We start from the raw sequence: 26,285 nt of genomic DNA on the forward strand, positions 1-26,285 counted from the left end.
ACTGAAAATGATATTTAGAGTTGTGTTTGGACATGAATATAATTTTGAGTTATTTTTAATTTTTGTGAGTGATCTGAATAAAAATTTTGAAAAGCAGCTTTGATGTTTTTCAAATTTTCAAAAATTCAAAAATTCATACATTGAATTTTTTTGGCCAAACACTAATTTCAAAAATAAATAAATAATAAATTCAAAAAAAAGTGAAAAACTATTCATGGCAAAAGGGGTTGTCAATACAAAATTTATAGGCTATAGCAGTTGTTGGGCTGTTGGGTTTTGGGTTTCGAAAATCCTTTTTATAGGCCCTTTTTCTTTTCCGTTTCTCCTTTTTCCTCTTCTCTTTCCATCGTCATTCACCTGACACCATTGAAGATCACTACTCGCACCTTCTTTTCTCGCAGTTCTCTCACTCTCTCTTTTTTCCCGGTATTAATTACTTCTCTCTCTATCTCTATCGATCTATCTATATGTATCTATTCGTATATGTCACTGTCAATTTTGTATAGGCAAAAATGCTAGGGTTCTGATTTACTGTTACTTTTTTTTTCTTGGCTTTTGTTTTCAGTTCACCTGTTGAATCCTTAATTTTTTTTTATTTAATTGTGTTTTTACGCGCGCTTTGCGTGGATTAGTTATAGAAGAAGGATGAATTGTATTTTTTGTTTTTGTTTTTCTGGTCTGTGGAAGTATGTATGTGCAAAAATTTCACTTTTGTTGTTGCTCGACTGTGGAAATGTGATTTTGTTTTGTTTGTAATTTAGCTTCTGTGGATTGTTGTGGTTAGATTACTTTGTTTTAGTCTATTGTAATAAGTAATTTAAGTAGTCAGTGACCAAAAGAAAACAAGGAAATGTGGAAATTACCTATTGAAGCTGTGAATTCCTTGCCGTGTGTAATTTTTATAAAAAGAATAAATAAAAAAAATTCCATGCCGAGCAGTCTGAGAGTTATTTTTCTATCATTATTATTTTTCTGGAACAGTCTGAGAGTTATTTGGAGAGAGCAGTGTTATAAACATTTAGTCACGAAGCGATGCAAAGCAAGGGGTCCCGCTTCATGCTTCAGCTAAGTGTGTGCTTTAGACAATGACAAGCGAAGTGATCCTGGGGAGAAATGGTCGCTGATTTGAATCTCAACTTTAAGGAGTTTAATTAATATCAGTTATAAAATTAGGAGTTGAATTGATATTGACATTATTTTATATCCGATCTTGAAAGAAGTTATTTTAATTGAGATTTGATTATTATAGCGGTAAATTCATATATGTATGGTACTTTTGATTTACCTTAAATTGTGTGATTATTATCTTGTTGTTATTCCTTCTTGTTGCCATTACTTTTGTCATCCGTTCTCGAGCCGAGGGTTTATCGGAAACAACCTCTCCGTCCTTCTAGGGTAGGGGTAAGGTTGTGTACATCTCACCCTCCCCAGACCCCACTTTTGGGAAAATACTAAGCTTGTTGTTGTTGTTGTTGTTGTTGTTGTGTTTGCTTCAATCTAAAGAAGCGTGCGCTTATTTCTTCTTTTTGCTTCAAGCCCCATGAATGTCATCGCTTTTTTTGCGCTTCTCCTTTAAAAACATTGAGAGAGAGTAAGTGTTCTTAGTTCTTATGATGTGTTTGCAGAAGTTGTTAATTTGCATATTGAGTGGCTTGTTGCATGTAAGGGAACTTCTTAAAATCTTTTCATCGTTCAATTGGTGCATGGTTTTTATATGATGGAGGGTGATTGGTAGTTTGCACGCTTCTCCATTAATCCATTGGGGAGCTTGCTACCCTATAAACGCAGATGCAAAGTAAACTTTCCGACTAAGGAACAGACTTTCGTTGAATAGATTTTGAATTTTGGACCTCTAAGTTGCTGATAGAAACATGAACATGATGGTTTGCATGCCTTTTTGAATTTTTTGCTGACATTGTGAACCGATGATGCAAGCTTTTTTTGAATTCGTTTCTAAAAACTGGCTTTCACTGGGTCATATGTTATGCTTGTTCAGAAATTTGTATTTTATGCTTAGTGGCTGTCTCAGCATGTATCAAGGATTTGTTTTTGTTTTGAGTACTTTCTGATGTCATCTTCTTTCTTTTCTCGTTCAATTTTATCCTAGAGATTGATAATACTTTTTGACTGGTTATTCCAATCACATTCCTTTTCAGATAATAGGTTACTCATTGGAAAGGCTTCCAATATTTTCTCCCATAACCTTTCTGAAGAAAAGGATTAGGGAAGCTGCTGTACAACCAGGAAAATTTTTCTGCATGACCTCTTGACATTTCTGCAATGTCAGGGTTACTCAATGTATTCATCTTTCTATACAACATTTATTCGTATATTGATATTTGAGTTATGTTCTTGTATTCATTGCTTTTTTTTTTTGTTAGGCGAAAAAGTTTTCTTTTCAATTAGCCCCTTTTCTGGTCACCTTGTTACTATTGGAAGAAGAGTTGGTGCTAATTTTTATACAAGAAGTAGGTCAATGCTGATAGATTCTTGTTTTTACCTTCTCTCTTGGATTTCCAATTACTCCTGCCATCCATTTTATGTTACAGTTTTGACTGGACATGGAGTTAGGCTGTTAATTTGATTGATCAGTTATATTATTTGTAGTGTAAAGAAGAAAGACTCACATACTAATAGTACACTTGGAACCTGTGGTTTTAAACATGCCATGACAATTCTATGGGTATAGGAGCATGTCATTAAGTGTATAATAGTAGGAAGTTTAAAGTTAAAGAGTTCCCAAATTTGGAAAGGTCTCAGTTACTTAGAACAGACTAAAACAGAAAGAGTTTCATGGAACAAATGGACTAATCAATGTTTGAAAAGTTAATATAATAGAGAAAAATCACATCAAAGGTTAATACTCTGTTTGGATCATTGTTCCCAATCGTTTTATAATATATTGTATTGTATTGTATCATATTGTATCGTATCGTTTTATGAATACAATATTTGGATAGATCGTGTTGTTTGTTATTGTTAAATAATATTTTACTGTTTGGTTTGACTGTATCGTACTGTAGTGTAACCGATAAGTTTACTAAAATATCCTCAATTGTTTAAATATTAAATATATCAAAAATTATGCATACAAATAATTTTAAAAAACAAAACAGAAGAAAGCAAAACACCTTATGAAAGCAGAACAGAGGAGCGAGACAGAAGAAGGCAAAACAAAGGAGCATAGCTAATTAGAATCGAGTTAAAAACAAATTAGGAGAAAATATAAAACAAAAGGTGTTAAAACACCTTTAACGTTGGCGGCAGTAGTTCTGGAAAAAAAGAGAGTAGGTTATGGGCTAGAGATTTGGAATTAAAATAGAAAAAAAGGTAAAGGGTAAAATAGAATTGTGGAGTAATAAGTTAGGGCATAATTGGAAAGAAAAATAGGAAATAATCCCACCACACCAAATCGGTTGTTTAAAAAAAGGGGACTTTTCATTGTTCCGGAACAATGGATTTAACAATACAATACAACCAATTTTAATGAAACAATCAAAACAAACATTGTTTTGGGATAACAATACAATACGACACAATGGGTAACAACCATCCAAACAAGCTGTAAAGTAGAATAGTTAAATAAATTTGATTTCTGAATATTGTGAAAGTTATATAGAATGCATTTTTAGTAGAATAGAGTTGGCAATTTTTTTGATCAAGCAATAGTGTAAAACAACTTGAAACATCCCAGAGTGAGAGGCTGTCGTATGAATTTTGGCACGAAAGGAATACCTATTTCTGTTGCCATAAGGCTAATGGTCCTCCTTTACTGAAAGTATTTGATTTTAGTTATGTTGTTAGATTAGTTGGGTTAACATTTGCTCTTTTTAGTCGCTACTTCGTTCGAGCTGATCATTACTTGATTTGGAATATAATGAAATGCTTTTCAAGAAATTCAAACTACAATTATCATTCAAGGAGTGAACTGACATCACCAGTCTAGTAGAAGAACTTTGAAGCATCATGCTATTGTCCTCAAGTATCTCCTAAATCAAGCATTGTCGCCCAATTTTTATGGTAGCATTGACAGATTTGCTGATGAGTCATTCGCGTTATCAACACCTTTCTTGCTGCTATCTTGAAACTGTCAGCAGTTTTGAGGCGTGGTCGTCAATATGGGGCTTCTGACTGCAGAGCTAGTGAAATTTCCTAGCAATGGTTATGGAAAGACTTGTTCCTTGAACAGAAGCTATTCCCATAACAGGTTGATGCATTGTGCAAATGAATGGACTTCCTGAACGTGGTGTTCTTTTAATGGCTATGTACTGTTGGAAATATTGAAATTTTGATGGATTTTTTGGCATCTAAGTATTATGATATTTCAGTAATGGACTTCCTTTCGTGACTTTGGTTTATGTATATTCTTGGCCATTTGTAGATGGCTGGCCTTTTCGTAGAATGTGGAGTATTTATCACTCCAAAGAAACCAGCTCCTTTTGCTGGATGAGCAACTATAAAACCCCAATTTCATGTTTGCTTGATTGTTTGAAACTACAGTTAAAGTTTGAAATTTTGAGTATATGGTTGAATAATCAAAGTTGAGCAGCTTTATGGACCACTTCTGCTATATTTGATTGATTACCTTTTCTCTGTGGCCTATTAGATCCCTGGTTGGCATCGGGTTTTAGATGGCTTCTTCATGCCTGAGAAAAGGGTATGCTGAAGTAAACAAATTTTTAGTAGTTCACTCTTGATGTATTTTCTTCCACTTGGCTGTAGTCTTCTCTGAACGGATCAGCTTCAAATCTTCCTGATAACACGGGTCGCTCATTTCCTTCCTCTTTCTCTCCTCAATCGGGTGCACCCTCCCCTCTTTATCATCACTCAGGTTAGTTATTTACTGGATTCTCGTTACTTTCTGATAATTAGGCCGATCTATCGTTAAACTTCTTCCTCACAGGAAGTATCCAGGGGCTGCATAACATTCATGGGAGTTTCAACGTTCCAAACATGCATGGAACACTTGGTTCAAGAAACACAGCAATAAATAACGTCCCCTCCAGTGGTGTCCAGCAATCTGGGAATAATCTTTCTGGTGGTCGTTTTGTACCAAACAATCTTCCCACTGCCCTTTCTCAGGTCTGTGTAACTTTTATTTTGAATTCATTGCTATTTCCTCTTCTAGGCTGTCTCCTGGACTTGGGAAACCATGGCTGAACTGGAGAAGGAATTCTTTGACCATATTGGGGGTGTGATTTTGACTCTGGAAATGATTTAACTTGACTTTTTGAAAATAGAGGTGAGAAGAGCTCGAGAGGTGTACTGCTAGTTATGTTATAAACCATTTCAAGAACCTATTTAACTCCATTCAGAAACTATTCTGGCTTGCTTTCTTCTCCTGTATATGCTAGGTTGGCATTCCCTTGTATTGCATATCTTAAAAGCCTATTAGTATTTGTATTGCAGATATCCCAAGGCAATTCGCATGCTCATTCTGGGATGACGAGTAGAGGTGGTATGAGTGTTGTTGGTAACCCGGGATATAGCAGTAACACTAATGGTGTAGGGGGTTCTATCCCTGGAATTCTCCCAACCTCTGCAGCAATTGGTAATCGAAGTTCTGTGCCAGGCCTTGGGGTGTCCCCCATTTTGGGAAATGCAGGCCCAAGGATGACAAACTCAGTTGGAAATATAGTTGGTGGGGGCAACATTGGCAGAAGCATTAGCTCTGGTGCAGGATTGTCTGTGCCTGGTCTTGCTTCACGGCTAAATATGAACACCAACTCTGGCTCTGGAAATTTAAATGTTCAAGGACCTAATAGGCTAATGAGTGGTGTTCTTCAGCAAGGTAAATTAATGTGAATGGATGATGGTTTTCCCCTTTTAGTTTGTTATTCCCTTGTTTTGTCTGTTCTTCAGCAACATAAATTAGCTTAAATAACTGTTGGTTTCCCCCTTCTAGTTTGTTAACTCCCTTGGGTTCTTGTTTTGATTTCTCTGTTTCACTGTTCAATGTTATTGAAGAGATTACAGTTGGCAGAGCGTTAGCTACTTTCAGTCTTTTGTTTCTTTCGGCTGCATTATCTGATGTTTAGGAGGTTATTGTTATTTTCCAATGTAGTAAAAAAATGAATGTGATTTGTCTATGTGCTAATTTCGCTAACAGCAAACCTTGGTGAGAAAGCATCATGTATTTTATCAAACTACCTAGTCTCAAACATGAGTTGCGAGTGGGCTGGTTCTAAGCTTATTTTCAGTCCAAAAACATCAGATGGTGGATCAGACTAAACTTCTACCTCGATAAAGAATTTGTCGGTCAAAGAAAGTACTAGCAAGGAAAATCTGAAATCTAAATACTATTCCCCTCTTCCCAATTTTCTGAATTATGGCTTGGAAGGGAAAAAAAGGAAATAGTAGGGATGAGGCAATGGGATGGAAGGAAAAAAAGAGGGATGGAGAACAAACGACGGTTTTTAATGTTTGTCAAACGTGTTAGTTTTGATGGAAAAACTATGTTTTGGTCTTATTCAACTTGAGTGCCTAAATAAACAAATTGGAAACTGTTGCAGCTTTTGTTATTTATTTCACGTAGAGATGTCATTTGTAGATAGGTTAACTAGGTATCATATATGTAACACCCACTGTTTGTAGGTTGGTGAATTCTTTATGCTAATGGTAGTATCTGGATTCAGCCTCTCCGCAGGTTCTTTCTATGTTAGGGAACTCCTACCCTGCTGGTGGCCCACTGTCTCAAAACCACGTCCAAGCAATTGGCAATTTTAACTCTATGGGATTGTTGAATGACGTAAATTCAAATGATGGATCTCCTTTTGATATCAATGATTTCCCTCAGCTAAGCAGCCGGCCCAGTTCGGCTGGAGGACCTCAAGGACAATTGGGTACTTAGAGTTTCTTCTCCTTCGAGACATTCTGTGCAAGTGCATTTATCATACAGTTCATTTAGAATACTGATAAAAAGACAATCTCAGGTTCCTTACGGAAGCAAGGGCTCAGTCCTATTGTTCAACAAAATCAGGAATTCAGCATTCAAAATGAAGATTTTCCTGCTTTACCTGGATTTAAAGGTGCTCATCTGCATGCACAAAGCTCTGTCTTAGTGGGTTGATCCAAGTGGTAGCATTCTGCACATGTTTGCTTTTACACTTTTGGCTGGGACCAGAAAAGTAAAGGCAGGTTAGGGAAGTAAAAAGAGGACATGTAGGAGACATTCCCTGATCTTTCTGTAATAAAGGAGGAGGTGAAGTAAAACTGGATGTTTTCATCACCTTCCATGTCAGACTTTTATTTCCTTAATTGGATAGAATTAGAAGGGAGTCTTATTTACTACCCTTCGGTTGTGCCAAACAACATGAAGTGGAGGATGATTACATCTCCTTGGTGAGGAGATAATGGGTAGCCTCTCCACTTGATCCTTATCTCTCCTCCCTTGAATGTTAATGTTGAATTGCAAGTTAACAGTTTCTAGCATGACAGTAGATGCTGTCAATGCACAAGCTAAAACTTCCTCTCCACTATGGTACTCTGGCTTTGTCGTGTAGCTCTTTTTTTCTCTGAGAAGGCAAGGGACGGGGGTTTTACCATGCTTTATGGCCTTTGTTAGTTATTTCTGCCTAAATTTGTAATATCAGGAACAAAAAAATAATTTGTAAATATTTCTATTTTGCTGTAAGGTATGAATGGGTTTGGGAGAGGGTGTCATCAGGGAAAGAAATGGTGGCGATAGAGAATTAGGGGGGGGGGTTTCTTCCATGTTAGGAGTCTAATTATAGTATTGCCCTCATGTTTGCTAAGGTGGGAATGCTGATTATGCTATGGATCCTCACCAGAAAGAGCAACTCCATGATAATACTCTTTCGATGATGCAGCAACAACACTTCTCAGTAAGCTCAGATTTCTGAAACTCAGTGGTTATTTTTTAGAATCATAACCTTATAATAAATGCTTCAGCCTGCTGAATCTGTCCTGTATTCATCTTGATCTAACGGTGCAGATGGGAAGATCTGCTGGTTTTAACTTGGGGGGAACATACTCATCGAATCGTCCGCAGCAGCAGCTGCATGCTCCATCTGTTAGTAGTAGTGGTGTCTCCTTTTCAAATATAAATAACCAGGATCTGCTGAGTTTACATGGTTCAGATGCCTTCCAATCATCGCGCTCCAGTTACCAGCAACAGGTGCAATACTTTTAATTTTTATGGCTTTACCTTTTTTTTTAACCCTTATTTTTTTTGGTTAACTATCGGTTCCTTTGTTTCAATCCTTTGGGGTAGAGGGACACTGGGAGAAATTATTATCTTGTCTGCCTCAAGTAAAAGATTATGTAGCCCAACTTTTTCAGACTACTTCCAAATCATTCTTTTTCCCCCTTCGTGTATAACGAGAATCGAACCCTCTCTGCTGCTGACGATCAGATTTACAATGTACTACTTCGATCCAATGCCTTGTTCTGACTATGTTTTAGCTTTTCCCTTTCTTATCTGTGTTGTGCCTGCAGAGTGCAGTCCCACCAGAAATGATCCTATCATTTTTGGGTTTGGCCCTGGGAACCCCTTCTTCTTTATGGTGGATCTTTTCTGCCTTTCAGCAATGTTTGATGCATAGAATTATACTTTATTGTATAAGGTCAAAACCCATAGTTCTGCACGACATAGTTTCCAACGAAAGATTTTGTTTGCAAAGAAGATTTTTTGAACATGTATTTGCCTTCTATCTTCTTAATTCTTTTTTTTTGTGTGTGTGTGGATACGGGATTGGTCCAGTGTTAGATGTTCTTCTTCCTGAGTGCTTTCCCTACTTGACCCAGCTGATTTGACAGTCGGAGGTTTGATTTTGGTACAAGTTTCTATTGGTCGGCAATATAGCAGAAATCTGCCCTCCTTATTGCCAGGTGAAAGAAAGAAAAAACGTACATTGGAAACTATAGTTTTGATGTGGACAAGCTAGTGGTTCAACAAGTCTAAATTCCCGGTGTGTTGTAGAGGCTGCATTTATTCAGTTTTAAAGGACGCTAACATTTTTTTCCTCTATGGATTCAGGGTGGTGGACCTCCTGGTATTGGGTTACGACCTCTTAACTCTTCAGGTACTGTTTCTGGGATTGGATCATATGATCAGCTTATCCAGCAGTACCAACAGCATCAGGGTCAATCCCAATTTCGGTTGCAGCAAATGTCCACTTTAGGTCAGCCATTCAAAGATCAGAGCTTAAAGTCCATGCAATCCCAAGTTGCTCCTGACCCGTTTGGTATGCTTGGTTTGCTAAGTGTAATACGGATGAGCGATCCGGATTTGACTTCTCTTGCACTTGGAATTGATCTAACAACACTTGGATTAAATTTGAACTCTGCTGAAAATTTGTACAAGACATTTGGTTCCCCATGGTCTGATGAGCCTGCTAAGGGGGATCCAGAGTTTACAGTACCCCAATGTTATTATGCGAAGCAACCGCCACCTTTAAATGTGAGCTGCCTTTGTATTCTTGTTTTTCTGTATCTGACCTATTTGATATATTGAATATTTTTCTATTTTGGCCGCAGCAAGCGTACTTCTCAAAGTTTCAGCTAGATACTTTGTTCTACATTTTTTACAGGCAAGTCTTTTGGTGATCTGGCCGATGTTCCTTGATTGTAAAATTCCAATGCAATAATAACAGGATCTGTTGTTTTTTGCAGCATGCCAAAAGATGAAGCACAGCTATATGCTGCAAATGAACTGTATGTTCTCTCATTGTTACTGATTTGGATGTTCTAGGTCATATTTTCTTCTATTGTATTCCCAAGAGCTATTTTGTCAGCTATTGCTATGTTAGGATGTTCGTCTTGCTGCATAGTTGACTTTCTGGATGTGTGTTGTGCTAAGCGCGTAGTTGAAGTTTGGTTAATAGCAGGCTGCATTTTCTGTGTGTAGGTACAACCGCGGCTGGTTCTATCACAGAGAACATCGGTTGTGGTTTATGCGGGTTGCCAACATGGAGCCTCTCGTCAAGACGAATGCATATGAGAGAGGGTCTTACATTTGTTTTGATCCAAACACATGGGAGACGATCCGCAAGGTATGGATATTATTACGCAGCGTTAAATTCGTATTATTAGTTGTGTTCGTCACATTCCAAGGCGCTTCAGTTTTTACGAGGTTTCTAATGTTCTGATTTATCTGCAACTTTGATGCAGGATAATTTTGTGCTCCACTATGAAATGTTGGAAAAAAGACCTGTTCTGCCTCAACACTAACTTGGTGGTGCAGTTTATAAGTGTACATTTTCAACATATTCCTTTTTTCTAGGAGCCAGGTAGTTCACCTGTAGTTTCTGCTCAATGCAGTGGTTGGCAGCAATTGTTAAAATTAGAGTTGTCTTAGTCATTGGTGATTTGCTTCTTGTATCTGTTAGATGTTGCAAGTCACAGATGTTTTCTCAAAATCTCATGGTGGAAATGCCATCTTTAAGACACTGTTAATAGAATATTAATGGAGTATTGAAAAAAGACATTGATTTCATGCAAAAGCTGGCTCATTCCTCAGGCGAGTGCATAGTTGACTTTCTGCAGGTTCTAATTATGGACTCTTTTTGGCCGTCATCTGGGAAAAAAATTCTGGCGCTTGAGTGCTATTTTTGCTAAGCTTTAATCAAGTTCAAAAAGTTCTTTCCCAGGGCTAATTCTTTATTTATAAGGTTGTACTTTCATTAAAGGAAGGGCCAAAAACGTGCTCGTATGCAGGAAGTATTCTTTCCCAGGACTCCATATCAGCAAAGTGTAAATTCAGAACGGACGCATGGAAGATGAAATATTTCATCATCATTTCTATTGCTATGAGATGTAGAGTTTCCTGCTGCAGTAGTTGAAATCTGTATCTGAGTAGGGCCTAGTACTTTTCCCATTGATATAGTGGAACTTATATAGTGCATTGAAATCCATCATTCTTCAGGTTCAACTCCAACCTTGTACCATAAATCTTCGAAACTTCCAATAAAAGAATTTGAAGGGTTCTACTTAGATATATGCATGACAAATCTGTTAACAAATCTTTTATTCAAGAAATGGATACATTCTATCAGGTCTTACAACATGAGCTCTTCTTTGGACAGGAATCTAAACTTTAGTGATTCTATACACTTATTTACGTATTGAACTGTTGTCGTATAAGACAATGGTAAGAATGAACAATGTCGTGTTTTTACAAGAGAATTGCCAGAATTCAGATTGTGCATCTATCAAAGTCAATAGCGTAAAATAACTTCTCCCAAGCATCAGCAAACAATGGAAGAGGGAGGGAGTGTAATTTCTCCTGGTTATCTGCACGGTTAATTGAGAATTGAATTGATAATATATTTTATATGATTCCTTTAGTTCGATTCTCTTTTCTTCTAAAAAATAAGAAAAAAACATCTGCAAGTCGGTTCTTCCGGAGGAACAAGTGGAACAACTATAAATACACGAACCGAATTTCATCCAAGTATGGGAGTCCTATTTAGAATATTAGTTTGCATATTCTTTGTTTAATTTAATTGCCTGGTTTTCCAGATCTTACCAGAAGCCATTGACTAATCAAATTCAACTCTCACTAATTATATGAAATATATCATTCTAAAAAAAAAAAACTATATGAAATATACGGAACATTCATATAAATGACCAAAATTACTATGGAATTGATGTGAAGACAATAAGTTGATTGCTTTATAGTATATATTTTGTGCCAAGTTGGTATAAAACAGATATACAATATCTATTTGTACAAGTCACCAACTACGCAAAAGCTGAAGTCTTTGACAAAGACTAACTTCCTTAGGAAATCTCTTATAGCTGTTTGATGTGTAGCAACTCCTCTTAACTCTGGTTATGATAGAAGAAACCATTGAAGAGAAGAAAGATGAATGCTTCCATCTTGTGTTGAAAATATTCCCTGAAGTTTAATCTATCCAAGTCATGTCTGTGACTGTGAGGTACTAAGCACTAAGCCCTTCAATGCAGGCATCAATTCCTCTAAGAGCTCCCTTTTGGTCAAAATTCTGTCAAATGAACAATCTTCCTCCTATAGAGAAGATTAGGCAAAATGAGTTAATGCTTACTTGTACAGCGCAATTAGTGTTAGTAAAAAAAAGGTCATTTCTCAAGGGATGAAATAACTCACATTGCCGGTAGCAGCAGACATTAGAGCCAACAGGCTCACTGTTCCACTCTGGTATTCAACCAAGGTCTTGAATGCCGAGTCATCCAGTTTATCCTGAAAAGTAGTAATGATGTTAAAATTAGTTTACTACTGATGCAGGCTAAATATCAGAGCAATAAAATCTTATTAATCTAGGCTATCTTTAAGCTAATTTACTGATGCAGGCTAAATTCATCAGAGGAATAAAACCTTATTAATCTAAGCTCTCTTTAAGCTTGGATGGCATGAAGCAAATGCAGATAGATTTGCAATTAAGAGTGAACAAATATTACCAGCTTTCTCTAATCCACCTTATGTCTTACTTTAATGAAGACAAGATTTATGCAGTGTAACTTATGTGCAATAGCATCAAGGGTCTTCTCATAGCATAAGGACTGTACCTTTAACCGAGCGACAGCAGCTGAAATGGCCCTACCAGGAGCCTGAAGAGCTTTTCCATGAACCTGTGTATCACAAGGAGTAAAGATCGAGAGAGAGAGAGAGAGAGAGAGAGAGAGAGAGAGAGAGAGAGAGAGAGATGAAGCAAAGATCAAGATATATACACCACACACATGGAGAAAGAGAGGGGCGGGTCGGAGAAGGAGATGGTTAAGGCTGACCTGTGCATAAAGCAGAGATATAACTTGTGGTAAAAGAGAAACTGGATCCATTTCAGCAGAAACTTGAGATGTCAAATCCTGTAACCAAAAGAAAACGATAATTCTTTATAATTCATTAATTATTTAAAGCATTCCAAAGTCCTCTAAGTAAGAAGTCAAAAGAAGACTGGAAACTCCAGCCTTGCATATTTGTGTTCAAGAGGAAAAAGCTTATAAACAACCACATTCAATGGGGAAATTCATCAACCCTCATAGTCCACCTCATGTAAAACTGAGTGGTACCTTGCGATACGAGTGCAGAAGAGTTCTTTCCAATTTCTTGTCAAGCTTCTTCAAAGTTAATCCACTGCAAATATTACAGACCAAATATCATTCTAGTTGTTCACTATAGGGGCAAACTAAGCGCCTTGTGGGAGGTAGAAGAATACGCAATACCTTTCCTCCGCAACTTCTCTCAGTGCAGACATAAATGATTCCACCCGCTGTCAATTGTAAGATCTAAGTTACTAAAGACTCCAGAATGTAAGAAAATGCAACAAAGATAATGAGCAATCCTAGCAAATGAGAGCATTATTATTGTATAAAGTGAAGGTAGTATACTTTTGAGACAAGCAAATGCTTGTAAGAAACAGAAGCAAGTACCACATTGACTTCAGTAGTGGAAATAACTGGTCAGAAAATTTACAAATTATTTCCTTCTTTTGGAGAGAACTCGGAGAATCCATGCCGGGTAAAGAGTAATTGTTTCGCATTGAAGCCTTAAATAGAAATGTGGTTTGGAAGAGAAGTGTAAGCAAAGCATTGTGGTGGTGTGGTTGAGGGAGCATAGCAATTGCAATGGATGCCTTTTTTTTGGGGGGGGGGGGGGGCCCCCCCCCGCATCACAAGATTGGCAGTTGTTACATTGGCACTAGAGAGAAATGGTAACTGACCTTCCCTTCTAAAGCTTCAACTGTTGCAATGGCCTTGGCTGACAGTACACGCGGCAGACTCTTAGCCTAGACAGAAGAAAGTCAGAAACATCAATATAAAATAGTAAAATAATTCAAAGTGCGTCACTGTATCTGTAACAGAAGAATGAAAAATTATTTACCAGAGCACTTCTATCTCCAGCGCTAAGTGAAATGGACTCGAGATTTTGAGGGTCAACTGGAACTCCATTTTTCAGTTTATTGTGCATATCCTGAGTAGACATTAAAGGGAAAGGGGCTTTTGAGGTCACAAAGAGCAATGCGAGAAAACCAATAAAAGTAGTTAGCATGTCTTACCAGGTTAAGCAATAGTGTATCAATCATTGAGGTTCCTGTGGTTCGCAATAGATGTTTGTGTAGAAGAACCTATGCACCAAAGAGAAGCCATAATAAATTCTATGCATATGAAAACGTCGAAACTACTAAGTAATCGATATGAATAAACTTACCGAAGTTGTTTGGTCATCTTCAAACAAATCAAGGGCTTTTTCATAAAGTTGCATGTTTAAAAATGACTGCAACAGAAAAGTGGAAATCAAATCAAATTACAGTATAGCAGATGGCTGCTCTAGACAAAAGGAAAACAAATAATCATGTATGCACTATGCAGCTGAGTATAGACTATCAAAGGAAACAGAAGCACATCTACGGCGTCATTGGTAGAATGAATAATGGTGGTACGCAGGATTCTGCGAAAGCACTGTCGGCATATTGTCACAATACGGCTTGCAAGTGAGTTTTGCTCTAGGACTATGTTTTAAGGCTTTACTTCCTCTCTCAAATTGATGTTTACTTAGTATTGTCCTTTTAACCAGTGTCGGCATACTGTAAACATACATTTTGTTTTTTAGAAAAAGATATTCACATGCACATATATAAGAATTTTTTTTTTGTGAACCGGTGTCAGATGAGACCCCTTTTTAGAAGGTGTCTCCACCACTGAGAATGATGACACACGGATACATCAATCTCTCTGAAAATAAGAAGCCAAAGTGCTGTGAGAGAAACCATTTGGCGTAAAAACACAGGTAAAAAACAATGAACAATCACCCGGGGGTGGAGGAGTTTAACAGAAGGAATAACAGAAGTTATTGACATGTGGCCTTGGAAGCTAATCTGGAAAACCAAAATGCCTACAAAGGTCAGCTGTTTTGCATGGACGGCTCTTAAAGGTGCTATTTTGACACAAGACAATCTTTGTAGGAGGAGCTTCCAGATTGTTAATAGATGCCACATGTGTAAGCTAAACTCAGAATCAATCAATCACCTATTTCTGCATTGCACAGTGGCTATTGATCTCTGGCACATGTTCTTCTCAATTTTTGGTATCAGCTGGACACTACCTCAGAACATTAAGGAAGCAGTTGAAAGCTGGAGCTTCTGGAAAGTCAGCAAGGCCATTAAAAGTATCTGGAAAATGGTCCCAGGTTGCATATTTTGGTGTCTTTGGACAGAAAGGAATCGAAGATGTTTTGATGGCATTTCAACTCATATACACTTTTTGAAAGCTAGATGTCTGGTGTATCTTTTTAGTTGGAGTAATATCTCCCCTGTAAATAATGTTATCCCCTTTCTAGACTTTATTGGCTCAATGAGCCTAGCCTGATGGCCCTTTTTTTTTTGGTTAGCTCCCTACGATTAGAATAGCACATGATGTACTGGAGCTAACATCACTTCTTTTGTACTAACTGCATCTTCTTGATGCCAGCAATACAACACCTTACTTCATCAAAAAAAAAAAAAAAGGGAATCTAAGCAGACAGACTATGTATATAATGTTCATTAAAGCAGGAGTAGACATGACTATCCATAACTTACCTCATCAAGTTTCTTTTGCAAATTATCAAGTAGCTTTTTCATTTTCTGGGCATTTTCGGTGAAGGCAGCCTTTCTTCTTTCCTTCAATGAATTGACGAGCAACGGTCTCAAATGTCTTGCTAAAGGCAAAAGAATCATCTCTGGATCGTCCAGACCTGTAGAACAAATGGAAGTTAGAGAGTAAAAGCAGTTATGAATAGATCACTAGACAGCTAAAATACTCCGAGAAATACTCAATGTACCTTGTTCTTCAAAGTCAGGATTGAGAGATGTAATCTTCTGAATTACCCATTCTTCTGAAATAACGCCAAGGCTATCCTCATTCTTTCTAGCACCTGAGTTTGAGTCTGCTGCTTGTGATCCAGATGACACCTTACCTTTCTTCTGACCTTTCTTAGATTTACTAGGGGCAGATTCCTGGTTATCTACCCCTGTTTCAGCTTGCTCCATCTTAGAATTCCCAGATGATTTTCCTTTTTTCTTCTTAGATCCTTTCTCCGAGGCCTGTTTGCTGATACCGGCATCACTTCTTGTTTCATTTACTTCACTGGAGTCATATCCAACTTTAGCATCTTTAGTAACACGAAACTCATCTACAGGCCCAGCACCGGCAAGCCCAGGAACGCTTAATGTTTCCATCTCCTTTTCTATCCGATCAAACAGATCCTAATAAGCAATTTTACAAAATAAGACAAGATTAAGGTAACAGAACTTCCACAGAAGGTTAGCAATATAACCCTTGAATTGAAGTAAGATTTTTAAAATAGAAGATGCCAGCCACTTTTAGAGAGTGCAGATTATTATAAATTCTTACCTTGACAAACCCATTGCTAAAAATATATGAATCTCCCAAGATAAGCGCTCTATTCGACTGAAAAAGGGAAACCAAGATTGTGAGATCACGAGAGAAATAATTCATTCTCTATAAATGTCAGTTCAAAATTCTCATGCACTACATATTTGGAATGGTGCTGCTTCATGGCAAAACCGAATGCAACATAAGTTTTAATTCTGACCAATCATGTTGCAAAAATAAACATGCCTACATAGAGAATCACTTGCAGACGAAGTACAAAAAGGATAAAACACAAGAAGTATGTATATAAGAGGAACAATGAAGCATCACCTTTTGTGCTGCTTGAACCGATGGACATAGTGACAGAATCTTAAATGCATCTTGGCTACCTAAGGAAGCGGGTAAAACTGAAAGCGAATCAATCCTGCAACAATTTAAGATCCCCAAAACGTCAAACCATGAACATCCTGCAATGCAGGGATTGTAGTGAAGTTCCTTTTTTTCTCTTCTTCCTGAAATGAAGTTTTAAATGGCCAATACCGTTTTTTGAGTTAAGTAGAAAGGAGCAAAGTAAATCTCTCATGCAGGTCATTATATATGAAATTCAGAATTCTCTTCGTGCACAAACTCTTTCAAACAGATCATACAAAATAAACCATAGACGAAGTGCAACCTACTAAATGCCCTATACAATGAGCACAGGCACATAATTTATTAGGCTAAATATTGTTCTTAAAAGTATCAACTGATGTCATCTTTCTACTCCATACACGCAACCCTCAAGTAAATGATAATATTAGTTATTATTGGACAAACGAACAGATGAAACATGAGAAGGTCATGAAAGAGTAAGCAATTGCTCCTTTCCAAGTTCCAACTTAGATGTCCAAAGTTATATTGCTCTAAGAAGTAGGAGGAATATAGCTATGACCATAAACACCTTTAAAAGTATAAATCTAACTTATATTTTTTGATGAACTAGCGCTTCTAATTTGTAAACTATGTCTGATGAATTACACCACCTCTTTGGCAATTTTAAATTATGAAGAGATAAATAGTGAAAGATAAACTTTTACATTATGGATGAAATTAGTAGATTCCTTAAAAGAATGAGGATAACCATGGGTATATGAAGGATAACAGATCTTTTTCGCCTATGAACTGCTATTTTATGGATGAGCTTCGACTGCTAAAAGCAGTGGTATCAACGGCGAAAAGCACAAAAAAGCTCTAAGGTCCGTTGGGGCTTTGAGCGCAAAGTGCAAATAAAGCGTGAAGTTTAAGAAGAAAGGCACAAATGGAGAAAAAAAATACAAATATGTATGTGTAGTCCAAGACTAATTATTTTAAGCATGAATAAAAAATATATGGACAAAGAAATTGAAAAAAGTTACGAAAAAGTGAAATATCAATTGTTTAGTGTTGCTTCTTCAGGATTACGCTCATTGGCAAGGAAAAGTATGCATTAGAACCGTGATAACAAATTGAAGCCCCCGCTAAGCGAGGCGAAGCGCTCAATATATTTTGCGTCTCGCTTCAAGGCTTGCGCCTTTGACAACACTGCCTAAAAGGTTTTTAAACGAAAAGGAAATTTTCCAATCGCTCAACTAATAAATTCAAAAAGGAGAACCTGAGCTTAACAAGAAGAAAGGAGGAGAAAGAATGGGAAGTAGATCAATGTTTATATAAAGGTCGTCAAGGATTGGAAAGAGATATGAGTTTTTGCCGTTGGTACTATGTTAACATACAAGCACTTCCTTATTTTTATCCCAGCAATAAAAGTTACCTTCCTTATCAAAATAATATTTGTTTTTTTTTAAAACATAAAGGTCAGCAACGATCAATATTAGCTGAAATGCAGTTTATCAAGTTAAATGAAACACAGTAGGATGGAATGAGCTCAAATTTCATGCCCTCTCAGAAATGTTAATCAGATTTAATTTGATACATAAAATTACTATGATTTCTCCCAGGAAGTGAATTCATCCATATCCTCGTAGACTATTTCCTTCCTAGAGAAGTGCATTTCTCATTGTATTCTGTTGCAGTTTTCATTAATTATTAAAAGTTTCTATGGGATACGAATGTAACGGATAACATAAAAAGTTTTACACATTAAGTTTATCGAACATTTTCTAAATGGAATAAGTAGAAATAACTCCTTCCACTTTGGGACCCTTACCAGCTATTACGTTCTATGGCATCCTCAACGGCGGCATCCAACATCTCAATCATTGAAGGGTGAGCATATGCAGTATCCAGAGATATACCATCGGGATATCTGGACTAATGTGGCATTCATGACCAAAACTTAATTAGAAAGATCCAAGATAATGGGTATGCAAGCTAGGCTAAAACAAAGCAAAATACCTGCAGGAATTGAGAAGGTTGCGGAATCCCAAGTTTTTGCATAGAATCATAAGTAATAAAAGAATTCTGCATTACCAAAATCAAAGTGATATATAATCAATTAAGAGGATCAGCAAAAATATCTAGTAAGACTTGAATTTAATTTTCCACACTTTTTTCCTTTTAAGTCCAGAGACTTGTACGAGTATAACAGTGCCTTGAGTAAGTATATGAAGTTGCTGAAATGTTGAGTAATTTCTTCTTTTCCTGTAATCCCATTTGTACCCAATAGGCCTTTTTTTTTTTTTGGTTCTGTCATATGAAACATCTTATAGTGGCTAGAAGAAAGCATTAAGAAGTCTGAGAAAGAAATAGAGAAACCATTTTATTTGGAGATTAAGAATTCTCTTTTGTTTGTGTACTACTTGGTCTACAAAAGTTTTATAAGGTCAAATGTTTCTGTGAGGACATAAACCTTTTCGTCTAACCATTGGCATCCAATGCTTGTTTTTTCTCAAAATAATCTTTCTAATGAAATATATATGCCTCTCAAGACTGCTGCATAGAGTCCCAGTAAGGGATACGAGTATTTAGATGAATGCTTTTTTTTCTTTGATTTAAAAAAACTCTCAGGTGTGTGAACTTGTTCAGGAGATTTCATCTAACTACAGAAGCAAATGAATACAGCCAGAAAACAGTAACCACTAAAAATAACTTCCCTCAAGGAATGGATAGAGGAATCACATTGAAATGAAAGTTTTGCTTCAACTTCAAAGATAAAAAGGTGCAGCAGCAAGTATTATTGGACCACATTGTAACATTCACATATGGAAACAAGGAACAAGAAATTCAGATCAAACAGTAGTAGCAGGACAGTGCGGTGCAGATACCCACCTGCGAAAAGAAGGAATCTACACAGTCCTTTTGAGCCATGGCAAAAACCTGTAGAAATTGAGAAAAGATAGAACATCAAAAAAGAAAAAGTCATTGCGCACAAAAGAAAAGAGCAAAGACCTAGAATAGATATTGAACACATGATAAATAGGTCACATACGGAAGGTGTCCAATGAACTCCTGCACGAAGAGAGCCGAGAATCTCGCCTTCTTTGACTAAGCCGTTAAACAATGACTGGAAAAATGAGGCGTCAACAGCAACACCAATAGCTCCGTCCATCTCTTGCAGTAAACTCTGCAAGGTGTTCCATAACGCTGACGTGTTCATAGGAACAAAAATACCCCTAGCTGCACCACGTACCATTGCATTTACACGAGCAACATAGGCTGGTGTATACAATTGCCCACCTTCAAGCCTACCTTTTACCTAAACGTGCCACACAAACATATCAAAACTTACATTACATAACTTCAACCTTGTACTACTACATAAAAATGTCAGAAATTTACCAAAGTCCCAAGACGAGGTTCAAGAATAGAGACTACTAATTCCGACCCAACTTGTAGTTGTCCTGCTATTTCAGCAATGGCAATTTGGCTACATTCTTGAAGTCTTTCATTGATTTCTTCAGCTGCTGTATCCCAATAAGTATTCGAGATAATTTCACCATTAATTAACATGAGGGATGAGTCATGGGATACTACATACTGGGCTTGTTTCTCCACATGGTACAAGTCTACCCCGGTACTGTCAGATAAATCGATCAAGGAAATACGTCCTAGTCTGTTGATCTCAGCCACAACTTCATTCCTCAATTGCTCCTATACAATACACCCATATAAGTAAATTAAATAACACCAACGGAAAAAAGTTATAACACTCAGATATAAATAGAATTAAACACCACCAGCATACGAAAAATCTTAAACCAATTTTTATCGTAAACCATAAAAATCAAGTCTTTTTCCAATTTGTTTGATAAAATTGGTTTTATGCCACCATATCACTAAATTTCTCCTATAACACACCCACATAACCAAAACAAAAAAACACCAATAAAGAAAATTCATAAAACTCATCCACAAACATAATTAAACATCACCACCCTAATAAAAAATTTGAATTTGTTTAATCTAAGAATCATAAAAATCAAATCTTTTCTTTTTACAAATTTTTTGATTAAAAAACTCAGATATTTTAAGTGGTTCAATGCCACCATTTCAGTCGGAATTGCTCCTCTAACACGCACGGGGGCGGAGCTAGAAGCCCGAATGGGTTAGCTTTTGCTCAAAAAATTGTGTTAAAAATGCATTAAGTATGAACAAGTACTAAATTTAGAATCCAGTTATTGGCATTTGAAGTGGTTGCTCTAAAGTTCAGAACCCACAAGGTCGAAATCCTAGCTCCACCTCAGCGCACGCACGCACACACACGACTAGAATTAAAGAATACCAATAAAGAAAAATCATGAAACCCATTTACCAACATAACTAAACATCAACTTCATGATTAAAAAAAAACTTCAATTTTTGTTAATCTATAAACCATAAAAATCAACTCTTCTTTTTTTCAATTAAAAAGCTCAAATGATTTAGGGTGGTGGGAGAAGAGAGGGTAGAAGGGTACAGGTGTAATGTATTCTTTGCCGGTGATTGTATGGAGGAGGTCAAAGTCAATGATTTGAAGCTGATGAAGTTTCTGCACTAATTCAACGACGTTTCGTTCTGATAATCGTACGGTGGATTTTGCTTGTTGTGCGAATTCGAACTGTCTTTGTAATTCTAGTAATTCTTCATCCATCTTTGTGTGGAATTGTGGTGGAAGAATACGGTGGTTTCAGTTGGATATTGGAAGCTCCGATCAGAGTGATGATCCAGGAGAGCCGATGTTTGGAGTTGGGAAATACCGGGCCGGTTGACAAAATACGTTTGTTTCAAGTATTGGGCTGTATTATAAATATCAGGCCCAAAAACAATTTAGTTCGTTTTCACTTTTAGCCCGCACCAGAAATTATTTATATTCCGTAGCCAAAAAAAGTGTATAAAATTTATATAAATTTTGTATATAACATATAATATATATATATATATATATATACAAAAAATATACTTTTTTGGCTATTATTTTGAGAGCGACTATACAATGTCATTTTCCTTTTTTTGTTTCAATCACAATTGAGCCTCAATTACCAAGTAGTTGAGATTGGCTATAAATTACGAGGGATCTTTCCACGAATAGCCGATCGAATTTACTGTTGACTTCTTCTAGTCGGTATACATAAATTATACACAATTATATAAATATTATACATTCGATGGTTATTTTTAGTTTAAGCGGTTAGGTAAGCAGCTATTTAGGTTAACTCTTCATATATTATTCTTAATATCTGGTCCGCTGTATTCAGGTCATACCAAAATAATATAACTAAATAGGTGCACACCCAACTGCTTAAACTAAATTAGCTGGCAAATGTATAATATTATGAATTATTCATATTAGTATGTGTGTAATTGTATTTAACTTTATAATCTATGTACACCAGCTAAGAAAAATAAATAGTAAATTCAGCCAGCTATTTGTATAAAGATCCTTACTAATTATTGAGAGGATTTGTTATGTTTCTTCTAGGACATCCGATAAGAAATAAGAATTTTTACATTCATATGCCATATAGGAAACTATATTACCCTCGATGTTGAAGGTTTGATTTAATTACCTTTAGTATACCTAATTACCAAATCTATACCATAAGCTATTTTAACGGTACATTAAATGTACCGTTTATTACTCCTACATTACAGCTATCGTATATTCCCCAAATCCCCCCCTCCCGTTTCTCTCTTCCACACCCTCACACACGTATCACCCCACCCCACGTTTCAAAACCTTTATTCCTCTGCTAAAACCAGATTTGTTAATATAACCCCCAACATTAACGTACAAATTCAAGTTTTTTCTTCTACAACCAGTAAAAATTGAAGTGAAATCTTCAAAGTTCATCTCAATGAAGAAGAACAAACCTTCAAAACACAGCCCTAAAAAAGCTAGAGAACATGATATACCTTCATTCGATTTGGGTGTATTATCACCACATTCACCTAAAAATCAAGGGAAAACTGCACATGCAATTGCAGATATGAAGCATACTCTTTCTCCGCGTCAAACAAGGGCTGAATGTAGAACTAAACAAAAACATGATTTCGATGCTGGAGAATCTTCGAGGCCAATCAAACAAGCGAAAAGGAAAGGAAAAGAGATAGTGTTCGATGATGGTTTTGTAGAAGATGTGCCTATCAGTAAACCTGAAAAGAAAGCTAAGGTGGCGCTCAGTTCAAAAACTCCCAAAAAGAAGAATAAATCAAAAAAAATCCCTTACTGTTAAATCTCCTAGAAATGTTCCAAAACAATCATTGGTGAAGGTAAGAATTTAGTAATTTCTTCATTAGTTATTTGGCTTGTTTTAGTGGTTAAAAATCTACATAATCTCTGTTGTTTTTGCTTTGTAGTTTTTTTGTAGAAATGTAGTACATTAATTGCAAATGTATACATATTTTGTATCACTGAATTAATGTGAGATTATTTGTCTTAATTCTGAAGATTAATTGTAGATTTGTTGATATGTTCAAAATTGTTGATATTTTGTATATTTTTTGAAGTTATTTTGTAGATAAAATGCAAATGTATCTATGTTTTTAAATCACTGTATTAATGTTAGATTATATTTTTTGATTTTTGTAGAATGGATATTTTTTTGCATCCCATAATGTTGATTATGGGGTGCTTAGATTCCAGACATTATGTGACCCTAGCATTCCTAGCCAAATTAAAGATCTTTTGTCTCCAAATGGATTGAAGCTATTCAAGAAGACATGTTTGGTTATTTACTGTCATTTCCCAATTTATGCATGCAAAATCAAGTTATTCATCTTCTTATGAAGTATGAATTGAATTCATCCGATGCTTCCTATTTTTCAGCCGAGTTAAAAAGGTGAGAGGTTAAATTTTGGATTGAGAGAGTTTGCAGTAATAACTGGTTTTAGATGCCATACCGAGGTGACAAACTTTGGTTACCCTCCTAATTATGTCAGTAAGATAATGAGCAGTTACTTTCCAAACAAGGTAAAAGTGGAGAAGACATACCTAAAACAGATAGTAACCAACAAAAGCTGGGTAAATGATGAGGATGCAGTAAAGTAATGTATTCTATATCTCATAGAATTCTTCATATGTCCTTCAGAGAGAGATCATATTGGGTTGGTAGATCATTTTAGGTTTTATTTGATGGAATCCGGTCAGTACGAGACATTTCAATGGGGTATTCAGTCTTATAGACAGTTGATTGAATCAGTTAGGCACATGCTAAATCTTTTCGTTCATTCTTATCTCATTCGAGGATTCCCACTAACCATGCAAGTATGGTTGTATGAGTGTTGCTCCTCCGTCAACACTGATATAGCTACAAGGATTTCTAATTCAATCTCTCTCATACTTAACTGGTCAGCTAGTAAGGGTCAGATTTGGTTAGCTGCAATTGAAGAAAAAATGATCAAGTCTGAATGGATGAAGGCAAATGGTTCTTATTTATGATTATACAATTTAGATACAAAATATCTACAATTTTGTATACATATTCTGCCTTAATCAAGCTAATTTTTTTTCATCATTCCGTTCACCAACATAAATGAATCACCCGAAGAGCTTTCAGTGATGTCATTGCCTGGTAAAGTTGACTACATAATTTAGGAGGTTGAATATGTTTCTGAGGCTCCCAAAGTTGATGCTGCTCCATTGAAACCCAAAGAACCAATTGGAAAAAAGGAAAAGGACTATATTCTACGTAAAATAAGAAATTTTTTTAAAAAAGGTCTTCAAAAGGTAACATGTATTCCCAAACATCATTGTGATGTATATATACTAGTGTATCTTTTAAATAATGTATGTTAAGAAATATTCTGTAAGTTAACTATGTATTTGTTTTCTTGTAGGTCGATGAAAAGCTGGAAGATTTTAGGAAAGATGTATTTAAAGAACTAGGTAGCCTTCGAGACCTAAAAGGAATCAGTCAAGACTATTTTACAGGTGATAAACAGCCCAAATGAACAAGTTGATGCAAAAGTAACATTTAAATTTTACTCATATTAACAAAACTATTTATGTTACCTCTACAATATATATCCTAACTAATATAGAACTTTTAGTTTGTTGGGAGTTCAACCAAAAATAGTGACCAACCAAAAGACATGAACAATCAGCAATTTTGGTTCAATAGTGGAGTACCCGAGCAGGTCAGCCCCAACAAAACAGATATCTACAAAATAACTCCATTTTATCTACAATTATCTACAAAATATCTACAAAATATCTACAAGTTATCTACATTATTTTCTACAATTTGTCTACATTACATATACAAATCTATATCTAAAAAAAACCATCATATTGGCACAGCTCTACAGATTTATATAGATCTTACAACATACCTACATATCTTCTTAAACTGTCAAGATTTATCCAATATGATTTATCAATATTAATGAAATAAAACAGAAAACAGTGAAGGTGCACTTGGTAAAGAGGTTCATCCAGCACGTGTTGATTTATATACACATTTTGAAGGTGCAGTTGATGAAGAGAATGCAGGTATGAAATTGTATTAAGATATATTTGCTTTATGTTTCAATATTTTTACCATTCTATTAATTTAGATAGACATGGTGTTACAGAGAGGGAAGATATGCATGCACAATCTCCAATTCACGGAGTGACCGTAACAGCTCAAAGTGAACAACAGAATGAGGAAGACAACAACGTAAGTGAAAAGGTAGAGTATGTGAATGTAGGTGATTCAGAAGATTCTGGAGCTGAGAAAAAGGAGGTTACACTTGATGATTTCTAGCTGCCTGATAGATTCTCCCAGTTGGTTAAGTTCGGCGAGCCTATACAAGATGAAACAACACCCGTGCATCAAGGTAGAACAAGGCAGCCGGGAAAGCATGCCCAATCACCATTTCTCCCTTTATACAGTTCTGGTGGCAGCACCTCGGTTGGACCTCAAATTTTTCACCTCAAACACTCATTTACTAGTGCTATTGGTGAAGATCTAGATCCTGATTTGGTAGAACTCTACCGACAAAGGTTCAAAGAGGTTAGTTTGCACAATTTGACACTTTTATTCCAGTATTCATCTTTTACATATCCATTTCATTCAACAATTTTATTTTAATTTATATTTGTTTATATAGGAGGAAGGCTCCATATTCTATAAATGACAACCAAATTAAGCCATGATTGGATCTTGGATTGGAAAAGGTTGACAAGAAGGAGTAGTTATATTCCCTGGCACATCCAGGATAAGTCCTCAATGACGCTGTAAGATTCAATGTATTTGATTTGTGGATATTTTGTAGATAATTTGTAATTAACTTGTTGTATGATTGTTAATGCTTTCTACACCGATTGTAGATGAATTGTAGTTATTTTGTAGTTTTGTATAGATTATTTGAAGATAACTTATAGTATAAATGCAATCTATTTTTGTTGTAGCACATTAATGTTATAATGTATTACTTGAGGAAAAGAGGCAAGTATGGCCCCTAAAACAACACCAGGTTTACTACAACAGATTGTTTGTTCAAGACTAGGATTGATCAAATCTATGAAAAGTTCCAAAATTCTCCTCAAGAAAAGAAGTTTTCTGTTGTCAAGCCCCATGACGTTGTAGCAGAAT

The 26,285-nt window shown here is 36.1% G+C and overlaps 2 protein-coding genes and 1 non-coding gene across 4 annotated transcripts; 1 reads left to right on the forward strand and 2 right to left on the reverse strand.

The window, feature by feature from the left end:
* Window positions 1–251: 251 nt before the first annotated feature.
* On the forward strand, window positions 252–10,463 carry LOC107824757 (putative NOT transcription complex subunit VIP2). Of its 2 annotated transcripts, XM_016651569.2 has the most exons (14): window positions 252–426; window positions 2,157–2,298; window positions 4,723–4,831; window positions 4,904–5,082; window positions 5,410–5,791; window positions 6,636–6,842; window positions 6,933–7,028; window positions 7,756–7,844; window positions 7,955–8,137; window positions 8,999–9,421; window positions 9,499–9,551; window positions 9,634–9,675; window positions 9,869–10,013; window positions 10,132–10,463. In XM_016651569.2, the coding sequence occupies exons 2-14, from the start codon at window positions 2,281–2,283 to the stop codon at window positions 10,189–10,191; spliced, it is 1,986 nt and encodes a 661-aa protein (XP_016507055.2). In that variant the 5' UTR covers window positions 252–426; window positions 2,157–2,280; the 3' UTR covers window positions 10,192–10,463. The 2 variants fall into 2 exon arrangements, with proteins under 2 accessions (XP_016507055.2, XP_016507057.2); XM_016651571.2 differs by lacking the exon at window positions 2,157–2,298 and having other exon boundaries at window positions 273–426.
* LOC142173171 (small nucleolar RNA snoR35) lies at window positions 4,751–4,831 on the reverse strand. The gene has a single exon (XR_012702602.1). It is a non-coding gene; the product is annotated as a small nucleolar RNA snoR35 (small nucleolar RNA).
* A 1,152-nt stretch (window positions 10,464–11,615) lies between the features above and the next one.
* Window positions 11,616–21,484, reverse strand: LOC107813877 (E3 UFM1-protein ligase 1 homolog). Its single transcript, XM_075237355.1, has 20 exons — window positions 21,185–21,484; window positions 20,068–20,379; window positions 19,718–19,984; window positions 19,558–19,605; window positions 18,685–18,750; window positions 18,497–18,600; window positions 16,645–16,738; window positions 16,333–16,389; window positions 15,761–16,184; window positions 15,519–15,673; window positions 14,150–14,215; window positions 13,998–14,066; window positions 13,823–13,912; window positions 13,662–13,727; window positions 13,165–13,211; window positions 13,012–13,075; window positions 12,730–12,807; window positions 12,511–12,573; window positions 12,092–12,184; window positions 11,616–11,992 (listed from the first exon to the last, which is right to left on the reverse strand). The coding sequence occupies exons 1-20, from the start codon at window positions 21,356–21,358 to the stop codon at window positions 11,885–11,887; spliced, it is 2,445 nt and encodes an 814-aa protein (XP_075093456.1). The 5' UTR covers window positions 21,359–21,484; the 3' UTR covers window positions 11,616–11,884.
* Window positions 21,485–26,285: the final 4,801 nt, after the last annotated feature.

The sequence above is a fragment of the Nicotiana tabacum genome, chromosome 18 (assembly GCF_000715075.1).
Source record: "Nicotiana tabacum cultivar K326 chromosome 18, ASM71507v2, whole genome shotgun sequence".
Lineage (NCBI taxonomy): Eukaryota > Viridiplantae > Streptophyta > Magnoliopsida > Solanales > Solanaceae > Nicotiana > Nicotiana tabacum.